General features: G+C 35.8%; 1 protein-coding gene across 1 annotated transcript in view; it reads right to left on the bottom strand.

The window, feature by feature from the left end:
• CACNA2D1 (calcium voltage-gated channel auxiliary subunit alpha2delta 1) overlaps positions 1 to 24736 on the bottom strand; it is a gene marked incomplete at its 5' end in the record, with an annotated part of 351550 nt that overhangs the window by 212158 nt on the left and 114656 nt on the right. The window contains one exon of the mRNA XM_027886307.1: positions 3007 to 3066. Within this exon, the coding sequence (XP_027742108.1) occupies positions 3007 to 3066 (60 nt within the window). The remainder of the gene's footprint in view (positions 1 to 3006; positions 3067 to 24736) is intronic.

The raw sequence follows: 24736 nt of genomic DNA, 5'->3' as shown, positions 1-24736 counted from the left end.
GAAAGACCTTCCCCGGTTCTTCGTTCGCGAAGACTGGCCATTACAGTCCTAACTACAAGCGTATTTTCTCCTTTAGACAGACTGGACATTTACATTAAATTATTAGCTGAAATAACAAAAGCGAGGCTGTGGGACCAAACCTGGATCTTCAAAGGTTTTTTCCCACTACTAGTTAATTTCAAAAGAATGAATCTGAAGATGCTGAATTTTTATTATACATTAACCTGAAAATAAAATCTTTAATGCTTACGTGCTTCTTTTGCTGTGAACTGTGCAATAAACACTCATATTTAGAATAAGGTGTTAGTACAGGCACTCTGGCGGTCTTTTAATTGACACATTCCTTATAGCTCTGTACAGACCTTGGTCTTATGGTCAGCCTTCTTTGCCCTTCCTTTTTCCATATGTTCCACTCAAATCAGCTCATATACACCTCACCAGGAGGAATGTTTGTGATATTTTCTCCTTAAAACTCCATAGGTTATTATTTGGCTGCAATGTGACTGTCAAGGACACTGCTGATCACAAGCTCATTAGAAGCAGAAATAGCTTGTCCCATGAGTTTCTTTCTACAGTGACTCATGTGCAATGATGCTGGAAGGGCTTTCATCACCCAAAACCAAGTCCTGGATGAGAAATGAACCTCATACAGCATGATGTAGACCATTCATAATGCTATCAGAAGTACTTTAGGAACCCCAATCTGCAGAAAGTTTTACAGTCTATCTTCTATTTTCCATCACAGCCATTAGGAGAATGAATCTTCCAGTGAAAATTAAGTTTATCAGAAAGATCTGTGTGCAAACTAATTTGAGCAGGCATTTTCTAAAAAGTAGGCCAGAAGAGAAGAGAGATTACTTCTGGCAAAAATGAAACAAATTAAATTATAAGAGGCTTAATACATTTATTTGAAATTTAATTGCATAACCTAATGTCAAGGTTATTATATGGTACACGCTGTTCTCATCCAAATTCAAAACAGTAAAGTACAAGCTTGGTTTGCAGCCACTTTATTATAAATCCAACCCCATTTATTTTTTCAATACTGACCACAGTGTTTGCCTGAGCCACAAAATAACATTTCAAAAAAATTTTGAGATGTCTCCTTGGCAATGAATGCTGATAAAATCTGAAGCCTCTCTGGTATGACTGACTTCGACTGCAAGGAAAGGTTAAAAAGAAACCCAAAATCTGAGCCAGTGTTGTTGAAATGATGCAAGAATGTACCATAGAAGCAAAATGACTAGAAAGAGATTCTCACTGTATTTACACAGTTCTGCTCTGAGTCCATCAAACCTGCAGGTTTTGTTTTCTATTCACGAGAGAGAGATTAGCAGAAAAGGTCACTCTAGCATTCTCATTATAACATCTCTATGCAATATGCTTTCTGTGTTTTACGTGTATTAGAAGCTGTGCCTGTGCAGAGAACACACTTTAAAGCATTTAGGCTGTGTCCAGACCTTCTCTATACTTCTAAAGCCAGTCACTCCTATCTAAATTATATGTCCTGACCTTCGGGGGGTTTTGTCTGTTTTCAGATCTCCAAGTGCCTGAGTAACACTGGATCAGAAAGGAAATTTGTGCTGCTTTTGTCTGGGGTAAAATTAATTTTCTTCATAGTAGCTAGTATGGGCTATATTTTGGATTTGTGTTGGAAACAGTGTTGATAATTTGGGATTTTTTTTTTTTTTAATTGTGGAGCAATGCTTTTGCACAGCCAAGCCCTGTTCTTCATCCCACACTGCCCCACCAGTGAGGAGGTTGAGGGTGCACAGGTGACCCCAACTGACCCAAGGAATATTCCATACCATACGGTCTCATGCTCAGCGTATAAAGCTGGGGAAAGACAAAAGGGATGGTGGCAGGGAGGACATTCAGAGTGATGTTTGTCTTCAAAAGTCACCATTAAGTGCAAACAAGCCCTGCTTTCCTGAGGATGGCTGAACACCTGCCAACCCATTGGAAGTGGTGACAGAATTCCTTGTTTTGCTTGGCTTCTGTAGACAGCTTTTGCTTTACTTATTAAATTGTCTTTATGTCAACTCATAAGTTTTCTCATTTTTACTCTTCCAGCTCTCTCCTCCATCTGGATGTGGTGGGAGTGAGCAAGTGGTTATGTGGTGCTTACTTGCCAACTGGGGTTAAACCATGACAACATTATAAAAAACAATTGTGCATTTAACTGTGTGCCACTATGATTCTAGTGGACATGCAAACCCAGTCTAGGTTTGTAGCAACATCATGTAAAAGCACCACCTGCGTTTTTTTTCCAAAGGAACAAGTAATAAAGGCATAGTAAATAACTTTGACACTTAGCAGGGAACCATAGCCTGAAATTAAGAGGCTTACAATCATGCAGAACAATATTAATTTAGCGTTAATAAAAATAAATGTTGTATATTTTACAATCATGTCACTTGTTTTTCATTAAAATCTGAAATTACTAAAAAATATAATTTATTGTTTGACCAGGTTAGGGTCTCTTACAGCTGTACGAAAATACACAAGTGAGGGTTATGAAAGTACAGAAAGGAATTCTAAAAAATAGTCCATTACTCCCAAGTCTTGTAGACAACCAAATCCTCCTGTATCAACCTTCGTCCCGCTTTTTTTTTTCCCCTCCACATAAGCAAAAGACAACTTGTAAAAATCTTTTCTATGATTCTGTTTCAGTGCTTGGAGTAGCACAATTTTAACTGATAGCAACCATCACTCAGATTCCTTCTTTGCAATCATTTCTTGTGTGTCAAAACAAACAGATGCCTTGTGTACAACTTGGAGCTACATTCCTGGGTCTGGGAAGCTCCCTATGAGCTTCTCAAGGGAAAAGTTCACTTCACTCTCTAGTTACCCTGACTGAGACTCTGTTTGCAGAATTCATTAAAATGTCCATTCATGGTCAAAGACTCCTCAATAGTAGATATACAAACAACATATTTGAAAGAATATAGTTAACATTTCAAAGACGAAAAATCCATGAAGTTTAGGAGAGAAACTGAAACTTACCCCAAACTCGTCCCTCCACTGATGTGATGCTTGGTACTTCTCTGCTTCCTTAGCAAGACGCTGAAGACCAAAAGAAAGAAGACATAAATTTTAGTCTTTACTGATTCCTCACATAGCAAAGTCTTTCTTTTTAAATTTTTTCCTATACATGTTTTCTCCATATAAATTATATCTATATCAATCTTTTTTTTTTTGCACTTACTTGAAAATTGTTTATATTTGAATATACACCTCACTTCAAAAATGCTATTTTCTGAATTATTGACTTATTGAAGTATTATAATCATGAATTATTAAACTTAACCCTCACTCCAATATCATTTAAGAAGTTCTAGTTAAGTTCAAAATCCACAAATATCCAGCTGGAAATACTTCCTCCTTACACACACCACCTTGCCTTATATGTATTAATTTAATCTACCATCCAGTGACAGGTATTTATTAGAATCTTAAAACAGTGCATTATGGGCATTTATTTCTCCATTATATCATTTAGCTTCAATTATAGAAACTACTGACAGCCCTGTGATTATTAGGGACCCATAAAAACTCAGTAATTTGGACTAGCTGGAGTCCAGTCTCATGGATTGAATTAGCAGCTGGACAGTAACAAGCATGCTCCCAGAGGGCATTTTTCTCATTTACATTAATTTGAATGCAATCCAGCCTGTCCACTTAGCCCCATAGGAAGCAAAGCACAGTGCACAAGAATGATCAGATGATGCTCTTTCAAACCAATCTCTTGTACAGATACAACCATTGGGTTGGATGATATGTTCCTCTTTATATAACATATGAAGCCTTTGAAAAAAAAGTTGTTTGGACATGCTTATGAGAAGTTTACTATAATTTTGCATATACATGTTGCCAAGATAATGTGTGTTCTCCAGCTGAGCTGCACGTAGCATTCCCCAAGCCAACAGCCCTGGAGGCAAGCACCACTCCCAAAAGCAAGCCAGCTCACTCTGAAGAAGCAGCTACCTGATGTGAATGTAGTTCATGTGGAATCAGCCATGTTCTAACTGTTGAGTGACTCACTTTTATAACTGAATTATTTTACAGCCCAAAAAAACCCTAAAAATCTTCATTTTTAAGAACTCATGGTTCCTTTCTAACACATACAGGCTGACTATATCCACCAGATAAGTAGGGATGAAAACTCTTTATTGTGTAATAATATGTGCACAGTAAGTTTGATGATCCTTTTAATATTCAGAACAATTTCTAGACAAAATGAACTCGTGGTCTAAGTCACATTTTCAGTTGAGTCACCTTGTCAGTTCTTGCTAGCAACCAAAAATATATACGACCAGAAAGTTCACGTAAGCCAGAACCACAGAGATGGAGCTGTCAGAACCTCACCTCAGACCTATCCCAGACTGCAACTGCTGTACTACCTGATCCCCTAAGGGCACTTTTCCCCACTCTAACAACTACCAGGACGATACATTTCAGAAAGAAGAAGTTAGGATCTTGACCTTTTTTTTAGGTTTGCAATCTTTCTACATCAACAAACCTCTGTGCTCTACTGCCACAAGATGTGCCCCCACTCAATTGTTGTATTGTCAATTCAAATGATTCTTAGCTAACAGAAAGGTACGGGCATCTTACAGACATTGCCCTCTGAAAGTACCTCCACAGGAACCAAGTACCATATTAAAGAAAAAACCCTAATTTCATGCATTACACTGGGAAAAAGCAAGTTTTGCACTGGATAAGAATCTACAGTATTTTCAGATTTTTTTGTAATATACTACAATAACTTTTTCCATCTAATTTCTTCACTTAATCTAGCCAGTTCTGCATCTAAATTTGTATATCCTCTGATGAGTTCAAGCTGATTAAGTCATGTTTCACCAGACTGTAGCAAAGCAAGACATAACACTTACTGCTGCATGTGTAAATAGCTGCAGTTAACACTGCCCTCAGATTTTCCTCACACTCTTCTTCGTTGCCTTAAGGTACCCAGATAACCACAAAAGACAGTAGAACCCAAATGCACTAACTGATAGGCTGATTATGAAGAGAAATATTTACTGATCATTAACACTACTAGGAATTTTGCATGGAAAGAACTGTAGCCAAACTTGAAATTCCTCAGCTCCATTGGTAGACTTCTCAGCAAATCTGCAGTATCAAATGAAAATGCTTAAAGAAAATTAAAAAAAAAAAAAAAGTTGTTTTGCATTGTTTTGTGTTGTCTCAAATGCAGAAAAAAAAATTCCTCACAAAAAAGATATTGTATTCTTATTCTCCTTAAAATTTTTCAGTCAGGTTTAAGTTAGAACCCATCCTAACTGCCTAAGCAACCTGCTAAAATAACACTACATGCAGTATCTACAGCCTTTATACCTTAAAATAGCTCCCAAAATGAGAAGCTGTCATTTGGGGTATATGTATAGAGTTCTGTTAAAGGTACTCAAGCTCATACAAAAATACAAACAAGCAGTTTAGGAAAAATAATAAACCATGAGAAAACAGTTGTTCCTTGACACCTAAAACCCAAAGCCAACACCTTACTGGAAGTACACATGATCACGAGCCAAGCCAGGCCTATGCACATAGGCTCCAGCAACAGGCTGAGATATCTTTTTGATTTCTTCATCATCACTGCTTAATGCATTTGCTCTTCTGCATTTGCATCACTGCATTTTGCTCTACTGCCTAACAATTTTTTTTTTTGTCCCTGTTATTAGATAAATTTTTCAAAATTTTAACTGCAATGTATCCAACAGTTTATCTGGAATGTACATTTAGAATGTACTTCCTATTACCCTGTGTCAGAGATAGAATTAAAGTCTAGTCAACTTAACAAACCCCAGTATTGTTTTCTATGAAACAGATCATCATTTAATCAACAATAACTATAAATGCTACACAGGTTATTAGTAGGTAATACACTGGCTGTTAGACAGGACTAGAATAAATCTGTAAGTTGAGTGGTCACAAGAAAAAGATATCTGATCTCTCAAAATGGGGATACATATTGTATTTTCACTTTCTATTACTGCATCAGAACAATCCTGGGATTCTACAGCTATGTAAGTTGCATATGGATAAACAATACAAAATCAACTCCCGGAGACCAGTCTACTACAGTAACCTGATTACCCAGCTCATTTTCAGCAGAAAACTCCTTAGCAACAATGATGTGTTTTACAAGGACATGGATCAGGCAGTGACTTCATTTTCAAGATATGAGTGTTTTAAAATACAGGGGTTGCTGATATGAAGTCTGCACATGCAAAACCCAGTATCACTCTATCCCGTTCAGTACCATATCTTCTTAGGAAAGATAAGAGCATAAAATTTAAATAGATAGATATAGATATGTATTACAAAGCTAAGGTGTTTTCAGAAGCTTTTAATTTCTGTGCAGCGAGAGCACTGCTACTACAGCGACATGGAGTCTAATAACTGAGAATTCACTCTTCCACATAAAGAGCTTTGTTACAAGTCAGAGTAAGACATCAAGAGTCCGGGGTCAAAAATCGCCAGATGGTTAAGCAAACTCAAGTTACCTGTGCCCTTTATTGTGACACAAGGAAGGACTAATTTCCCATCTCTCAAAGAAATCATGCCTGCTTCCTTCTGAGGTATGCAAATGTAAGGTCTGGCCTTCCCTGTTTTGATGGAAGAGTCCCTGGAGAATGCCAAGAGAGAAGCTGCACAACAGCCGGCTGACACCTGGCGCTTCCCATTCTCCCTCTCGTTACAATGCGGGGTTTAATACGGCAACAGCCTCTTTAACACCATGACCCACTGCAGCTCCCTGCAGGTTTCTCCAGCAAATACTAAAATACTGGAATTCAAATCTTTATGTGTAAGAAAATAAGCAGGAATGACTTAAAACAAACATGGAAAACAATATTCCTGCATATTAGCTTTTAATCCTTTCTTCCTCCGTGCCTGTGTATTCTGCGCTGTGAAGATGAAAGCTGTGAGATGTTTTCATGTCTTGAACGAAGCTCCATCTAACATAATTTTTTTGGATCCAGAGCATCAAAAACAAAACAACACTAAAAAGGGAAAAAGGAACAAAACCAAGATGTAACAGAAACATTCTGGCTTAAAGAACTCTGTACCGTCTGCTGGAGAACACAGATTCTCCGACTGTGGCAGTGAATTTACTCTGAAGTGGTAGATAAATTGAGAAACCATGACCAGGAAGAGAGGGCTGCAAAGGCTAACAGAACACTGTAGCAGCTATTCATGCGCTTTTGGAGGATGCCTGACAGCTGTGACATGGTGCTTCCAAGTAAGGGATCAAAAGAGCTGATGCCAGGTTTAGCCAGTGTGATTGACACAGTAGCTGATGTCAAATTTAAGATGCTTGAAAGCACTGTGATTAAATAAGCATTTGTTTAATAATTTTCCTAGATTAAAAAATTACATCTTTTTTTTTTCTTTTTAATTTTGCCTTTTTAATTTTTCATTAATAACAACTGCTCTCTCATTTTCTAAACTGTGTGCAGGCTGTATTATTTACAGGAATTTTCAGAATACTTAACTCATTAATTAAAAAAAAAACAAATACCCCTTGAAATATATTCACTGCCCACAAAAAAGTATTTAAAATCAAACTTTGAAAGTAGTCAAGAGTTACCTTCTACTAGATTTCCCTAAATCTTTCAAAGGGAACAGTTACCTTTAAAAGAAGGCAGCTACTGGAAACATAGATAAGATACGTGTGTTGTTATTCACTCCATCAGCCTATGAACCTTTCTTTAACTTTTAAAGGGACTACAAAATATTACATACACAAAAATAATAGAAGAGAAAAACAGCAAAAATACAGGCCCAGTTGCTGTCAATCTCAAACTGTCCATTTTTGAAGGTCTTGTCCCCCGTTTCCGAGTGCACTTTGCTATCTCTGAAAGGCAGTCTCTGATGCAGCACAGACTGCAAGAGAGACCTGAAGAATCTTTATCTGATCTGTAAAGATCAACTCCCTAGAAGGCCTATTCATCTTCCAGCCTTCAATTTTTTGAGTATATGTCATATTTTTATCTCTTCCTAGCCAGCACAGGATTCTGTCAGCAAATGGTCCAATTACAATTATATTCAGTACAATGAAATAAATCTCTTTTTCTGTGCTTCACACTCTCCTTTAAGTATTTTCTTTGAAAATAATATTCAAGTACTTCTTGATATATTAAGCTATTATAAAATCTGTAAGCTTAGAGTTATTAGATATCAGTAGCCTCACAAGCTTTCTAAAACACCAAATCCATGCTTTTTTTTTAGGTCATTTTAAGAAGATAAATACACAGTGAGAATATATCAATATCAAGCTTAAACGGAACAATGTAGAACACACAATGAACTTCAAATACTGATTTTAAAATTCCTTTCTTGCATGAACAGCATAAAAGCCATAAGGAGTACGTGCAAAAGTGGTTTCAGACACAGTTTTCACATATGTATCTGAAATAAAAATATTGTTCTTCCACAGCTGATTATGAATTGCATATGAATTACAAGATGAGGAAGACATTTTTTAAGATTCAGATAAAATGTCTGAAGTGTCAGTGGAAGACTGATACAACTTATTTCACTACAGATTTAATACAGACTGACAAATTCTAAAGGATTCCATTTTCATCTTAGTAAGCTATTACATTCCATATTAAACCAAATTAGAACTATTCTCTTGTGCCTTGATTCTACTGTCTTTATGTGCATGGCATGTGTTATATTTTCATAGGAATCCTTGGTAATGAATTATCCAAATACCCATGAATTACCCTATTGAATAAAAAGTCACCGAGTTTGTCTCAAGGGTGAATGATGAAATTGTCATTTCAATGAACAGCTGTAAACTGGGAGGACATCAGCCCAGAAGTGAGCATAGATGTGCTAGGCATAGCAAGACCATAACCCTCATATAAATATACCTGGATTTACTCCTCTTTGCTTTATTTCCATTCTCCCAATGGGGCATGGGAGGAGCTAATAGGGACTGATTACCCTTTTACATATTACTCTTACAATGTTAAATTATATTTCCTATATGACCTTTCTTACAAATGAACATTTGTAATTATCCTTGCAAAAGCTGATCTAGATTTGATGAATCTGAGGCACACCACTTTGGATAAGATGGTCCCAGCCATAAACCAATGTCTTAGACTGAACCAAAGACACATTTAATATTTGTGGTTTAAATTGTAACCATAGGTTTTAATGTTCCCTTCTTCAAGTAATTTTGTTTGCTTTTAAACATATTTTGATCACTAACACTGAAGCACATAAGTTTCCATGATAATACATATTTCCCTTTATCTTTACTTATTCATTTCTGTATTCCACTATGTAAATGCCATAATCTTCAGCATAAGTGTAACAAGAATTTTAAACATATTTTTAAGGGTTTTTTTGGTTTTATTTTGTTTGGGTTTTGTTGTTTGATTTTTTTTTAATAGTGACCAACAGTAGGATTTTGTTTTTTGGCTGATCTGCATCTTGGTTTTATTTCATGTATTTATACTGCGGAGTCACAGCCTCTCTTTACTCTGGCATCTGCTGTGCCACATGATGGCAATCTGATCTGTGCTCTGTTAATGAGGATATCTGAAGCATATAAGGTCACAGGACAATTATGTTTATAACCCGTGTCCTGTACTCTGTATAGAATTCGTACGATATATTACTCAGCTACTCTCTGGGGACAGTCTCACTTTTGTCATCTAAGGCAGCAGTCGAGTCATGCTCATAAGGCAAAAGGGTATATTAGGGGTGTGCTGACATTGTGAGATGCACTCTTCATATATATTACAGCCCTAAATGTATATATAGTTTAAGACAATCAGGAATTAGCACAACTTTTCAAAGAGCTAATGTTATTATACTTTGGACTGCAATTCAAAATCACACCTCAAGCTTTGCCTTACACTTCATAAACAATTAAAACCAACCTAAAATGATAGATTTATGTTTTTCTAATTCAATTGCAGACTACAAAACTCAACTTCAATTAAACAATAAGCAGACAATTTCTTTCCATATTTTGTGAGCTTGTCTAGTGCATTTCAAGCCATTTCTGCTTTATTCTAATTAACAGTAATTTTATTTCAGGCCTTCTTAATCAGCTTTTCTAAAAAGATGACCTCATATCCTACACAAGGCTGTCATGTTGGCTAAAAAGAAACTTAATAGAAAAAATTTATTAGCAGCTTTCACATATTTAAAAGACAGGGCTTTTAAGAATTTCTGTATCTCTTAAAAGCTATAATGAAAATCATTCTTTGCGATTCAAGACAACTTTTATTCCTATTGTTTAATTATATGAAAGAAGGAAAAATAAGGCTGATTCTCCACAGAGAAATTTTACTCTTCTCGAAGTTTTCCACTTCCAAAGCTAATTAAACCACTGGTCTAAAGAAGGTCAGAAATCAATGGGAAATCGAATCTGGCCTAGAGTACTTGAGATTACAATACTGCAGGTGAAGTTGATGCTTTCTGACATAGCTAATGATATTTATTTTAAGAGGGAAAACTGAAATAGGGAGGCCCTAAATGAATACATCCCACATATGCTTTTGACATTTAAAATGTCATGTGCAATCACCTGTATGACAAAACTATCTTAAAGGAAAAGTGAAAAAGGATAAAACCAAAGGAACACCACTGAAAAGGATAAGTGGCAAAAAAATAACTAAATAACTAGTTAAATAAGTTAACCCCCATACATTTGAACTTCTGGGAAAGTGGAATAGCTGGATATGCACTTAGGTGAGTGCACAGCTTATGGAAGTTGAAGGGGGCCAAGTACCACTTCGTAGCTTTCTGAAAACTTACTGGTTTCACCTCAGCTTGGTCTCTAATGTTCATAATCCTAAAATGAAAAGCAACCTTACATGAGCAGTCAATGGAAAAAGTTATTCACAGGTGCAAAGTCATTGCTGGACGGCACCTTTCTGACTACCAGAGAGCAGAACAGATCAAATACAGCCACAATGGAGAACAGAGGGTGCAAAAAATTGTCTTTTGTGACTATATCACTTGTATAATATATCTTAAAAACTTAATATGGTACAGTATGAGTGTATAAATTTATTAAACAGAAACAAGGAATGTAGGAAATTCTCATCAGAAGGTAGAGAAGCATCAGTTTCATATTTACGGGGAGAGGGAGGGAGAAAGGAAGGCTGTTCAGGTCCCAAGCAAGAGTATATTTCTAAGATGTGTGCAATCAGGAGATTTGAGAAGCTGGGCAATATTACGACAGTTTGATTCTGCCAAAAATGTTTCGGTAGACAAGGGAGTACAACAGAAAGAACTGTAGGTAAAGGCAGGAAGAAAAACTATTAGAAGAGTAAGAAAGTCTGTCAAATGCATCTGCAGATTTCACGTAGTAGTGAAATCTTACTGGAGTGCTGTACAGAAACTGCAGAAGACCACTTTAAACATATAATTTATACATCTCATTTGCAGAGGTTTAAACCCCCTAGAGCTTATTACATTTTCATTCTAATAATTCATATGCCTTAAATGCAAGTCACATTAGTGTTATATTTTTAAACAGGCTCAAAGTAAAGGACACATGCTGAAACCATTAGACTGAAATTGCCAACTGCTCTGACAAATCACAAATTGTATAACACCACCAGTTCCAGCTCACTGCCTGCCTTAGGAAACTCTTTTAAGCATCACAGCTGAGCTACTAACTTGACAGGCATGATTAGAAAATGACATGTATACTGAGTAGGCATGCCTTGCTATCCTGGTTTCTTTCAGGTAGTTTCTAGCAACTCAGGGAGAAAACTATACCAATTTATATTTAGAAATATCAAAATAACTCCTTCAAAAAAAAGTGTTCCAAAATGTCAACAAGTTAATTTTCCTCTTGTTTAAAATAAATAAATAAATAAAATTAACTTATATGTAGTTCAGCTTGCTTTAGAACTCCTTTAATATTTACTCAGTAAGTATCCGGGGGGGGGGGGGGAGAACAACAACAACAACAACAACAACAACAACAGGTAGGGAAAAAGAACAAATCAAGCAAATACCTCCTTGCAAAGTACAAGGAGAAGAAAACATTGATACAGGTTGGCGTCACTTATGCAAGAAAAACACCCACGAAGTCAATTATCTTTTATCAAATAGAACATGCATCACCAGTTGCATTTTATCTCATCATACTATCAAACTGAACCAAAAATTTCAAAGAATGCTATAGTTCCATGTGAGTTTAATAACAATATATGTCAAATTATATCAATTTACAGTCAATACAACTCAATAACAATATTAAACAAATATTGTATATTCAAAATACTGATTGCTGTATTTTTTTGGTTTAAAATTATAGCTTCTGCTACAATCAGAGAAGTAGAGTTCAAATAAGAAGGAAACACTACATATAGAGGAGTACAGTGAGTTCTGGATTTACTCACACTGTGTGCTGCAAAAGACATTTAGATGTAATGCTGTTGTAATCCCAAAAGAAGATCAGAAAGCTGGCAATTTAAAACCTCTGCTGAAGAAACAGGCAAATATCTCTTTTGGCCACATCACCAGAAGCAGTATTAAGCTCTCTCAGAGTTGCATAGGTATTTATAGAAAGAAGAGCAAAATTCAGAATTTCCAGAAATAACAGGAGTGAGCAGATCTTATTATCATCTCTTCCTCTGCAGAATAGGACTGAAATGTTTTATTTCATTAAGACACATTCATAAGCTATAATGATTAAGTCCAATGTGGTTAATGATTTATAATAAGATTGAGATAGCACTAAACTCTGCAGTAGCCTTTTCAGAAATTGGCCTATGAACAATGCAACTTTATTAATAATCAAATATATAGCTTGACCAGCAGAACCAAAATGCGAAATTAGAAAAAAAAATCAGCATCTTCACTTCAGTTCTCAGATGTATAAAACAGAATCATGAATTTGACTTATTATAAGTCTGTTCAAAAATTAATCAACTTCTTAAATACACACACACACACATATATTTGTTTAAAATTAGAGTTGAATAACAAATGTGGCTTTAACAAGGCATGAGTGTCTCAACAGCTTTGCATGTCAGGTTAAAAAATAGAGCAGGTGGTGGGCTATAGCTGCTGAATAATCAGCTTGATCTCATCAGCAGTCAGGGGATGAGAGCCAAGGAAACATGTTACTGTTGGCAACAGCAGAAACAAATGATACATTAATATTGCATGCTATTTTCAGGCAACATTTCCCTAATGGAAGTAATTCTAGTCAAAAGAAATAAGAAGTGTTTAACTGTGAGTCCTGGAGAAAACTGAGCACAAAGGGAAATGACCTTCTCCTGGCAAACCGTAACAACGATTTTTATTTTTCCAGAGATCCGGCGTCAGTCGTAACAGCAACGCTGGAAACACACCAGTGCTCCTACGCCTGGCCTTGACCTGGTGTAACAGGACACCCAGAGCGCCTTCATTCTTTCTTATCACACAGAGTGTAATAACATGCTGCTTCTAAACTTTCCCAAATATCTTTTAAAAGAAGTGCTCCACTCCCAACATTCTCTCTTTACCAGAGAGGTTCAAGTTTTAACTTTCAAACGTAGTTATGTCAAGTTTTTTAAGAATAATTCATGTCCTTCGTTAGTAATTCCTTTTCTGTAAAGGACTACATGGGATTTACTATGTTCTTACTCTCCAACAGAAAATTCTTTCAGATTGTAACATAAAAAACACTTTATAATTAAAAGTAGACAAAAATTTAAGGTGACAATGCTGAAAATGGTATTTGTTACCTTTCCATACATTGTTTTGGTTATTATTTCTCTTCAGCATCATTTTTCATAAGTATGTCATATACTAATCAATCTATCACCTTTTTGTTCCAGGCAGCACATTCCATTTCTGAGCACTCTTGTGATTATAAAAAAAAATCCAACCTGTTTAAAGTATACCATTAAAATCGTATTTCTGTACTATAAGATCTTTGAAATGGACTTACATGTGAAAAAATATAATTTTTCATCCTAAAACCTACAGCTTTAAAATTAATGTGGATTGTCACGGTTACAGAAGTATTTAATATCTTTTCACATCCACTTGGATGCACATATTGTTAATTGTATTTAATATAAAAGAAAGTAAAATGGAAAGGTGACATTATGTGACCAAAGTCACACAAAACATTAGCCTTAGGTGCTAGTAACACCTAAGTTTGTAAGATTTATCCTCTGAGTGAATCCACTATATTTTCCTTTCAGTTATTGTTGACCTTTTTTATGCTTATATACATGACCTATGGCTATCCTTTAAAAATTTATTTTATTGACTGACTATTGTACATATTTGAATCAACATTCATATTGTAATTTCCTTCCAATTTTCATGAAAAGAAAAAAAAAACCAAACAACTATGAAGATTGGTTTTAGTGTTATCCTCACAGGCAACACATTTTAGAACTACTACAAGCAGTTTGGGTTATGTATGATGACTTCCACCAAAAGGTGTTTAATTAGGTTGTCTCACACTTTTCTTTGTATGAAAATCTAATTGCCACCTTCTAGCTCAAAGAACATAATCAAGAAGCATTATCCCATCTCAAAATTGCCTAAGCATCTTTCTCATGTCACTTTCACATCTGGTGTTATTTTATTTTTCAGTCTTACATGCTTCTATTCTATAAAGGTAATATATTGAACCATACCAACAAATTTAGCACCCTCCAAAAAGTGTGTTTTCTTTTATTCCAACTAGAGCTACTTACTGAAAACCATCATCAGAATCAAACTGTGAATAGCAGAAAGAAATAAGAAAAAGTTAAGGTATAATCATAAAAAAAGATAAACTAAACACAAGTGTCAAGAATGTCGAGTATATCTTAAAGCAAAATCTGGCAGTATCTTGCCAGACTGGACATCTGATGCAGTTAACTCAGTGTGATGCAGTTGACTGCAGTTGATCCAAGTCACACTTAAAAACTCATAGATCCTGCCCACAGGGAAGAATTTAGTCCACAGTCCTGTTAAACTGGCACACCAGATAACAGGGATGATTTTCAGAAACCAATCTGAGTCTTACACTAAGAGACCTGAGCTGAAACTTGAAGGACTGGAAGATGGTTAAAGGTTTAGAATTTTTTTAAACTCTGCAGGATGTTCCTGTAGGATTTCATGGAATCATATTTGGGCTATGTTCTTAAGGAATACTGGCAAACAGATAATTTTTGTAAGTGGAAAGACAGATTCTTCTGGGCACTTCCCTGTCATATGAAACATTAAGATTTTAGGTCTTACACTTTTTGCCCATTTAGGTCTTCGGCAGCACTGAAATATTGAATCCCTACTATTTGAGCTGGAAAGTGACTCTTAATGCTAAGGAAAAAGACATCTTATACGTCTCCATGAAAACAACCTCTAGATTTTTCTGTGTATACAGCATTAGTTGAGGGCTGCACCAGCAAAGCCACTGGTGCTCTGACACAAGCCTTCCATGGAAAAGCTGGCGGTCAACCTCCAGAGTGCCCAGAAAGGTAAAGAAGAAAGTGGCAACTTCTGCCAGCTCATAATTTTTTATAACTACAATTCAAAGAGAGGCTGCATAAATGCAAAGCTGCTCTGGATCTCAATCCATCAAGCATGTCATTATCCAACAAAAACTAAAGCAGCTGACCGTGTAAGTACTTAGTTGCTGGAAAGATCACAGCTTAATTACCAATTTCACTGGAAACAAAGTCACTGACTACTGTGCAGTGTAAAAATACTGTGGAAATGAGATTTACTTGCATGCTCTGTGCTGGAGTTTTACAGGTATTGTATGCTGTAGAATGTAGCACTGAATTACACCAAATACATTCCACTGACTTTGTAGAACACATCCTTATATTGTATTAACGTAATAAAGTCAGAAATGCATCATAAAATATATGCTCATTTTCTGAAATGTGTATGTAAAGCACACATATCTTGCTCCAAAAGCTTCTTCAAGTAAAAAATATGTATTAATGGAAAGAAAAAGAAACAACAAAAACTAACAAACAAGAACCCCAAACAAAAAACACAAACAACCCTCCCTAAATATTTACAATATAATTAGTTTGAAAAATCATTCTTTTGTGCCAGGGCATATAATCCAGACAGATGCCTTCTTCACAGTATCATAACAAGGTTTGGTGTCTGGAGTTTTTTTAGGAGGTAAAGTGTTCAGCTGACTAATTACTTTATTAGTTTGGAGCATTTTTAATTCCTGTGCTTTTAGCCTCAAGAAAACATCAGGGAAAGAGTAAAAAAAAGGTCAATACAAATTTCAATAGTGAAATTGTCAAATTAAAAAAAAGAAAGCCAAACTAAAACCAAACAAAAATCCCCCAAACCAAACAAACAAAAATCAAACAAACCAATACCTCCCCCCCACCTTATCCAAAGTAACCTCTACACTGCTTAAATTGATCCTTTAATTTCAGAGTCCTTACCTTCAAAAGATCATGATATTCTGAGAGTAACGGCTCTGTACTCCCTGAATCACCATTCTCCTTTGTGATTTTCTTGCATAACTAATTTTATGCACAGTTTTTATCCTCATGTTACCAGATAGGTTTATATATAGATATGCATAGGGTGATGGAGTATTTTAAGGTGAGCTGACTGCAGTGATTATACCTATGATTGTCAAAACGGTGTAAGTTCTTATTCCAGTTACAGCAAACTTTTTTACGCCATATTTACCAAGGGGAAAAGAAAAAAAAAAAGCAACACATAACCAAAACAAACAGCCTTCTGACTGACGTAGAGTAAAGGGTAAAGGAGAATTCCTTTACTCTTTGAGCAGTGTAAAGGGTGAGACAATTTTTGAGAAAGGTGAGGAAATGAGGTGTTCATGTTGAATACAAATTTCATCTTAAGGCTCTCCTTTCCTCTTCTAAGGCATCATCTCTTATTATTTGCACTAGTGTCTCCCAGATACAGTTGTGTCCATGCCTGAATTTTTTTTTGGCAAGCGTGAGTAAAGCTAGTTCCTTAATTTTTTTTAAAAGAAGATGAAGGAAAGAAGCACTTTCCCTCCACTTTGGGCAATACCTTCCAATGTTCACAGAAGGTTTCCTAGCAGTTTAAGTCAAGTCAGAATAGTGAATATTACCAAACAAGGATTTTACTTCGCAGCATTTAAATGAAATGAAAGCCTTGTTAAACTGAATGTTTTCCCAGGTTGATATAACAGTTTCACAATAATTGAGCTTATTTCAGTGGCTATTTATATCATGTATTTTGTGTGCAACTAGAAAGGAATTTGTATTGGACAGATATTTATGGAACTGGTTTTACATACAAAGAAATATTTATGTTTTCCTTAAGCAATGGCATTTGCAGTAGGTTAAGAACTGAATCTTTAATACACATGTGAATCGTCAATATAGGTTTCATTATCACCCTCCCCCTCTTAGCATAAACCTAGTTAAAAGTCTCAGAAAGAAAACATGTTCCAGTTTGGAATAGGAGGTTATATCTCCTAAAAATACTTGAAATGTTTATTTTTTCAAATGTGCAGTTTCTAGGTATAGCACATTTGACAATGTCATAGAAATACTGTTCTTCCTTATTTTTGAACGATCAAGTTGTCAGATTTGTTTTAAGTGGAATCCACAACATTGTACCAAAATCTGCTCAGTCAGTAGTGGCTTATAAAACAGATTTAGCTTTGTTTGGGTTTTGCTGTTGTTGTTTATCGGTTGTTTTCTTTGTTTTGGTCTTTAATTTATGGAAATAGCACTGCTCAGATGATACAATGAATCCTAAGCAAAGTATGTTACTAGTGCAAATATTGTCTGTGAGGAGGATTAAAGGTAAATCTGAGAAGCTGCAGTACAAGACAGTCATGCCCTACTTGCCCTTGGAAGTTACCCTACCCAGGTAATTTCCAAAAATTAGTAGGATTTATTAGAACTATATGGAATCTACAGACAATTTGATTCTACTCCAAATATACTGCTTCCAAATATTTGGCCTAAGTAGAATCTCCACTATTTTAACCAGGGATGTAAACATTCCTTGCTACCTTGAAATAGATGAGATTAGCCCAGATTCACTGTTCACTGAAATATGAATCTTTCATTTATGATGCTGACCAGAGAAAGCCTGGGGCAGGAGAGATGCCAGAAATTTATCCCCTGCAGAACTACTCCTCTGTCTCTATAATTATGATCAAAATTAATTGCTCTGCATTATCCTCTTGCAGCACTGTCTTCTCTCCTGCCTGAGATAATGTAGCCCAATTTATGGTCAGGAGAAAAAGATCAAATTTTCAAATAGAGCAAATCTACTGATCTTCCATACAAAATAGTGAGTAAGTCTTTTAGCGGTAAATCCACATCATCTAGAAACTTACAGCAAAAGACAAGGTAGATGGAGGTTTCAGTGCCATGTCATCTACACTGCTATTGTTCCATTTTACTCCCTTGTCATCTGTAATTTCATTTTCTGCATTTAGAACTCTATCATCCCTCAGCATACAAGGATTTAATGTCTGTCACAGAGACTCAATAAACCATATGTGTTCATGTGTATACAATGCCATTTCAATCTCAGACAATATATGTATGCTAATATGTCTGGGTCTGAGAGCTTAACAGCTCTCTAAAGTACCCAGATTCGGTACTTAAACAGCTTTATGAAATCTAGTATTGCCTTACAAACAAGTAAGTACTTTTATGCATATTAAAAATACTCCTTACTACTGTGTGTTAACCAAACTGTTCTGTGCTATAAAGAAACCTATTATTTGTTACTACAGCATGTGCGCTGTCTCATTACGAGTCAGGGGACCCATTTCTGCGCAGGCACCACAGCAATCACAGCAGAATTGGCATGTAGCAAGACAATGCAAACTTTTCATGCAGCCAAAGCATGTGGATACCAGAACAGAATAGGAATCCCTAAAGAATAAGTGTTCAAACACAATATTAGAGCACATCTTAAAGTGTAGCTTAGCTAATAGCACAGACCAAGCTGAATTGATTTTCTTCAGTTATTTAAATCTCATTATATCTGCTCTATTTAATTCCTTCTCCATATAAATTGATAAGAAATATAAAACAGCTTGTAAATAATTTAGTGTGAAAAAACATACAAGCTAATTAAAAGCTAAAACTCAAAACTCACACACATTCCAAACACCTCCTTTCCAAAACCTCTTTTTATTTTATTTTTTCTCTCTTGAAGCCACCTTTTTGTTTCTTTGTTTTGGAGAGACGATGAGTTTTTGTAAGGTGTTGTTCTTCCCCCTTCCCTCCCCCCACCCAGTAAAAAGTGCTTACAAAGAGGCCCTTAGGTTTCATTTGCTTTGATTTTATGCTACCAATAAAGGTTAGTGTTTTTTGCAATTCTGTTGAAACTGCAATTAAATTAATGACATCTAAATGATGTATTCTTAACCACATAATGCAGTTTCTCAGAATTACAAATTAATATAAATGTCATCATGACTGTTAATCACTCTCTTTCAATTATAAACTGAAGACTGAAATGCCACTTTACAAGATAGCACCAAGGTCAGACTTTGCCGGCAGATGTCACAGGAAAGGTTGGAGGGGGCAGCAGAAAGAGGGTGAGTTAACACAGCAGCACTTTCTATGAGCAGATCCATGTGACTCAGACATGTCTAAAATTAATTTTATAATTAAAAATATAAAGTCATCTCCTGTAATTCACAAATTGCACTACTGCATACTTCTCTTGTGTCAAATAGATCTTACAATGGATATTCATACAAGCTTTTTATTGGTCTTCAACAGTTTTCAGGTAAAGATCTTCATGAGAACATAATAAATGTAAATAACATCTAATTAATATTTTCAATTAATTTCTATTATCTAGTTTCAAAATCAAAATATTTATCACAGAAAGATTTCTGATCTTGTGTTACTCTGACTGAAACCATATCATCCTCAATTTTTCATCTTACTTTTTCCTGTATTTTTCAAATAGTGTTTTTTCCCTCAAAAGACCTGTTTCCAAAAGCACATTAAGACACATATTTTCACATTCTTGCTCAGTGCCATATATAGAGTTCTGCATATAGTCAATAAACAGCTACAAAACTTTTCAGTCCTATTCCTATTCTTTTTCAATCATAAAAACCTCTTTTTGAAATCTGAGGCACAGTTTTTAAATGAGCCGCAGTTTCTGATACAATAAAACTGTGATTATTATTTCAAAGAAATAAAGGTATGCTTCAGTAACATTATCCCCAATATCACTATTCTTACTCAGCTTCCTCATTAAGCAAGGTATCCTGGAGACAAAGCTCTTCTTGAAACCATTATCATCTATTACCCAAACTGTTCTCTCACACATACACACAGAAACTGATGCCTGCAATTGTCTAACCTACAAAGCTAAGTCACAGAGAACCTGGTAACACCCTACTTTATATTGTCAATTGGAGCCTCAGATCTCAAATGCGAGAAAAGTCACGCAACATTTTTTTTCTTTTAGAGAATAGTTGCTTTGTAGCTTAATTAAAGCACTATCTGACAGTTCAGAAGATGGGAATTTGCTTCTCATGCAAGGTTTGACAAGATGCTCAGCTAAAATGTGATGATGTATCTTATGCAAGAAATAGTGAAAGGTGACAGTAAACCTTAGCCTCCAGCTTTACAAAATTCAGCTTTAATAGCTTTATTTTTAGTTTATTTCTACTAATATATTTAATAGAAATATGTGACTGTCTGCTTTGTAAATATATGTATCTATCATCTTTTAATTGAAATGTTAATATACTTAAAAATAATGCCAACAATGAGCTTTATAACTATTAGCAAACACCAAAAGAATTATTTTCCTAGAGTAATTTACCACACTTTTGGCCTATTCTATATATTTACAATTAAATATCAACTATAGTCCAATTTTTTTCAGGAATTTTTCAGCAATTTCTTGTCTGGGGTTTTTTTGTTTGTTTTGTTGTTGCATTGCTTTAAATTAAAACCAGCCATTTTAATGAAGGAAAAGCTTTTTATTGAAACAAGTGTTGTTAAAAAACAGTTGCTCATATCCATAGTAAAATTACTGGTCCAAATAGGCACTAAAGCAATGAAAAGGAAAAAGTTGCAAGTATGGATCTGACATCAAGACTCACCTACTGCCGGAAGCTGTTTTGTGTCTTGGCCAGAGTAAGCAATATAATATATTTCACATGGATGCTTCTACACCCTTCAGTGTAACACAGCTAAATCAGCACTTTCTTCCCTCTGGCACGTACAACAGAAATAAATATGAACTTCCATTCACCTCAGTTTATATGAAATGAGAAGAGACATTCTTCACTAGTTTCCACAGAAAGAACATGAGTGTTTAAAGTTTTAGTTCTTTCAGGTGTGGCTAAAAATACCTTAAGGATGCAGTCTGGCAGCAACAACAACATTTGTTTCCAATTGACTCAAAAGGAGGATAAGAAGGAGCCATCCTACAGAACATGCAATTAATTATATTCCTTTTATTTCCTCTTCCAGCTAGCTGACATACTGGAACACTGGAGGGAAAAAAAGGAAAAAAAAAAAAAAAAAAAAAAAGTAGTTTTGGTATTTTACCTATTTTGGTTTTCCAAATTCTGTGATTTTTTAGACTGTGTGCTTACTATGAGCTGTCCATCTATTGGGGGATGACTACTGAAACTCCAGCAAGCACAGAGCATGTGGTTCTCTTTTTCAGAAATAACAAATGGGAAAAGTGCTGCAGCCAAATTCCCTCGGGTACCTCTCAGCCCCATAAGTCAGAGACCCAGGAGAACAGATCTGTGGTTCTTGTCGAGTCTCAACAGTCTCAGGGCCATACCAAGTACAAAAACACCTGGCAAACTCCAGTGAAGTGTGAAAGGTGGAAATATCACTGAGACTACATTTTATCACCCCTCTAATACCGCCTGGCAGAGCACAGACATAGTGAATGAGGTTTTGACTCTGCTCATTCCATTTCCTTCCAGAAGAAAATAATTGGCAGCAAGTTGTCAGCTCCCTACACACTGCAATTCCAGCCAGTTCGAGGCTGTCAGTACAAGAAGGCAAAGAGTCCATCACCTTCTTTACTATCCACCCCTGTACAGCTTGATGAGCACCAGGAATTTGCCTTGCTTTAAATGCCAGGCAGCACACAGGCACACATGGCTGTCACTGGAAATGCACATTTAAATGCTACTCGGTTTTCTGAAACAAAGTTCTCTTTTCTTAACACGCATGGATGAAGAAAGAGGCCAGATTTAATGTGAGATTAAATTATAATAAATTCCCTCTAATTGTTTTTTAATGAATTTTTTTTTTAATCAGAACAACTAAGGATAAAAATCATAATAAATCTCCATTCCCTGCTGCATGCAATTTCTTGATAGAAAAGCATCCAATGAAAAAGAAAAAGAGAGATGGAAGCTGCTCAGCACTGGTGAAGGCATGCTCTCTTGTTTCTTTATCTTCAGTAAAAGCTGTCAAAAATCCACATCCTCTGATGTACTTGCATTTAGCAAAGGGACTTGTCAACTATTTATCGCAGAGAGTTCTGTCAGCCTGGGATTAAGATGTCCTAAAATTCCCAAGAGGATAATTCATCATAACACAATACAGTGTGAGAATAATGGACATCCACAAAAGGTTCAGCTGACATGATGGAAGTGAATGATAGGTGAATTGAGGTCACGGGCCTGATGTGAAGACACTGGACAATGGATATCCAAGCTGTCAGTTAAGGCATTAGAAAGGAGAAAGTACATGAATATGAAGTAGCAAACAAACAGATTGGCTTTTGTTTCCTTGTTCCCAACAGCTCAAAGAAAAGAGACACTGGAGTTAATGAATACACCCATGTCATGAGTCAGTGCACTCTACAGTGGCCATTGAGATCCAACTCAGAAATAACCTGTAAAGGTTCCAGTTATGGATTAATAAGGCCAAGTGCGGGATTTTCTTTTACTAGTAATAACAAGGTTTATTTTTGCATTTTTCCACTCCCAACATACTTATGAGAACTATTTTTCACTAAAAAAAAAAGAGCATTTTAAACCAAAGAAAACTTACATATGCTTTATTACTTCCTTTACTGCCACAAACACATGAATCTAGAAATACCATTGACCCTAAACTCTCTCTCAAAAAAAGACTAAGCAAATGGAGTTACCACCTGTCAAAGAAATGTAAGTTAAATGAAAATTTTGTCTAAATTCAAGCAAGTTCAAAACTCTTGGTGTTCCAGTGAGAAAGATATTTCACAGAAGAGGTCACTTCACCCAGGAAAGCAATTAATATTATTCCACTCCTAACTGTAATACACTACTGTTTCCATTCAGTGCACTCCTCCCTTTCAGGTGCTTTTGTATAATAACAAGGATGTTCTTCATCTAGCTTGCTCTTTCCCCCCCACAAACTAAAACAGGAATAAAGAAAACATTGCAAATACTATGTATAAGTGTTTGCAGGGTCCATCTATTACTTTGTCCCTGTCATCTCACTTCATCCACTTATGTATTTCACTGGTTTAATCTTTGGCATTAAACCCACATTTCATAGAATCATAGAATGCTTTGGATTGGAAGGTAACTTAAAGATCATTCAGTTCCAACCCCCCCTGCTATGGGTCTTCCACTAAACCATGCTGCTCAAAGCCCCATCCAACCTGTCCTTGAACACTTCCAGAGATGTCATCCACAACTTCTCTGGGCAATCTGTTTCAGTGCCTCACCACCCTCTTTCCGTTTAATGCCATTCCCCTTTGTTCTATTACTCCATGCCTTTGCAAAAATTCCCTCTCCAGCTCTCTTGGAGCCCCTTCAGGTACTGGAAGGTGCTATAAGGTCTCTCTGGAGAGAGAGCCTTCTACTTCTTTTCCAAGATGAACAGATCCAACTCTCTCAGCCTTTCCTCATACAAAATGTGTTCCAGTTCTTTGATCATCTTTGTGGCCTCCTCTGGTCTCACTCCAGTAGGTCCATGTCCTTTTGATGTTGGGAGCCCCAGAGCTGGATGCAGTACTCCAGGTGGGGTCATTTACAGATATAGCAAGTGCATTTTAAAATAATAATCTTGTGTTAGTATAATATAATATAGTCTAGTCTAGTCTAGTCTTGTTTTGGATTCTCATAATGCCTTGTTTTTCCTCCTTTTGTGTAAGTCAGTAGATCAACCAACTAGCTAGGTATGTCTATGTGCTATTCCTGACTTCCAAGGCACTGCAAATTAAAAACTATTCAGTATCAATCAAAGCTGGTAAAACAGCTTCCAGCTCTGGTCTCTGCAGATAACTTGCCTTCCAGTATATCAGTCTTATACCAGAGACTGCCTCCTCAATTCTCAGTTTAAGGCATAAGAACTCTAACCCATTCTGAGAATTCACTAGTAATTAACCACCAGTGCTCAGAAAGTCAGTTACATAAATTATACCTCAAAAAATCTTTTTCTCCCTGGGCTTAATTTAGGGTTCCAAGTTTCCCCCTTAAACTGCACACTTGAAAAACCCTAGTTCTCAGAGAACATGAAAAATTTAATAAAGCTTTGCCTCACTGAGAAAAGTAAATTGTTATTGGAGCTTTTCACATTTCTTATTGAATTCTTATTGTTTATAAGTACAATTGAAGTGCAGTTTTAAAAATCAAGTATGAGTGAATATAATTGCAGTTTAATATCAAGCTATTTTTTTCTGCAAGGACACAGGGATAGCATTTTTTTTGTGAGGTTTATAAGTCTATTAATTTGTGGATAATCCCTCTCAAAAACGTTTACGTATTGAAATATCTAGTTCTTTATCATTATAGCTATATTAG

Source organism: Empidonax traillii, unplaced genomic scaffold (assembly GCF_003031625.1).
Source record: "Empidonax traillii isolate 1590-97213 ecotype Southwest subspecies unplaced genomic scaffold, ASM303162v1 scaffold185:size1678824, whole genome shotgun sequence".
NCBI lineage: Eukaryota > Metazoa > Chordata > Aves > Passeriformes > Tyrannidae > Empidonax > Empidonax traillii.
This window is presented reverse-complemented; position numbering and strand designations above follow the sequence as displayed.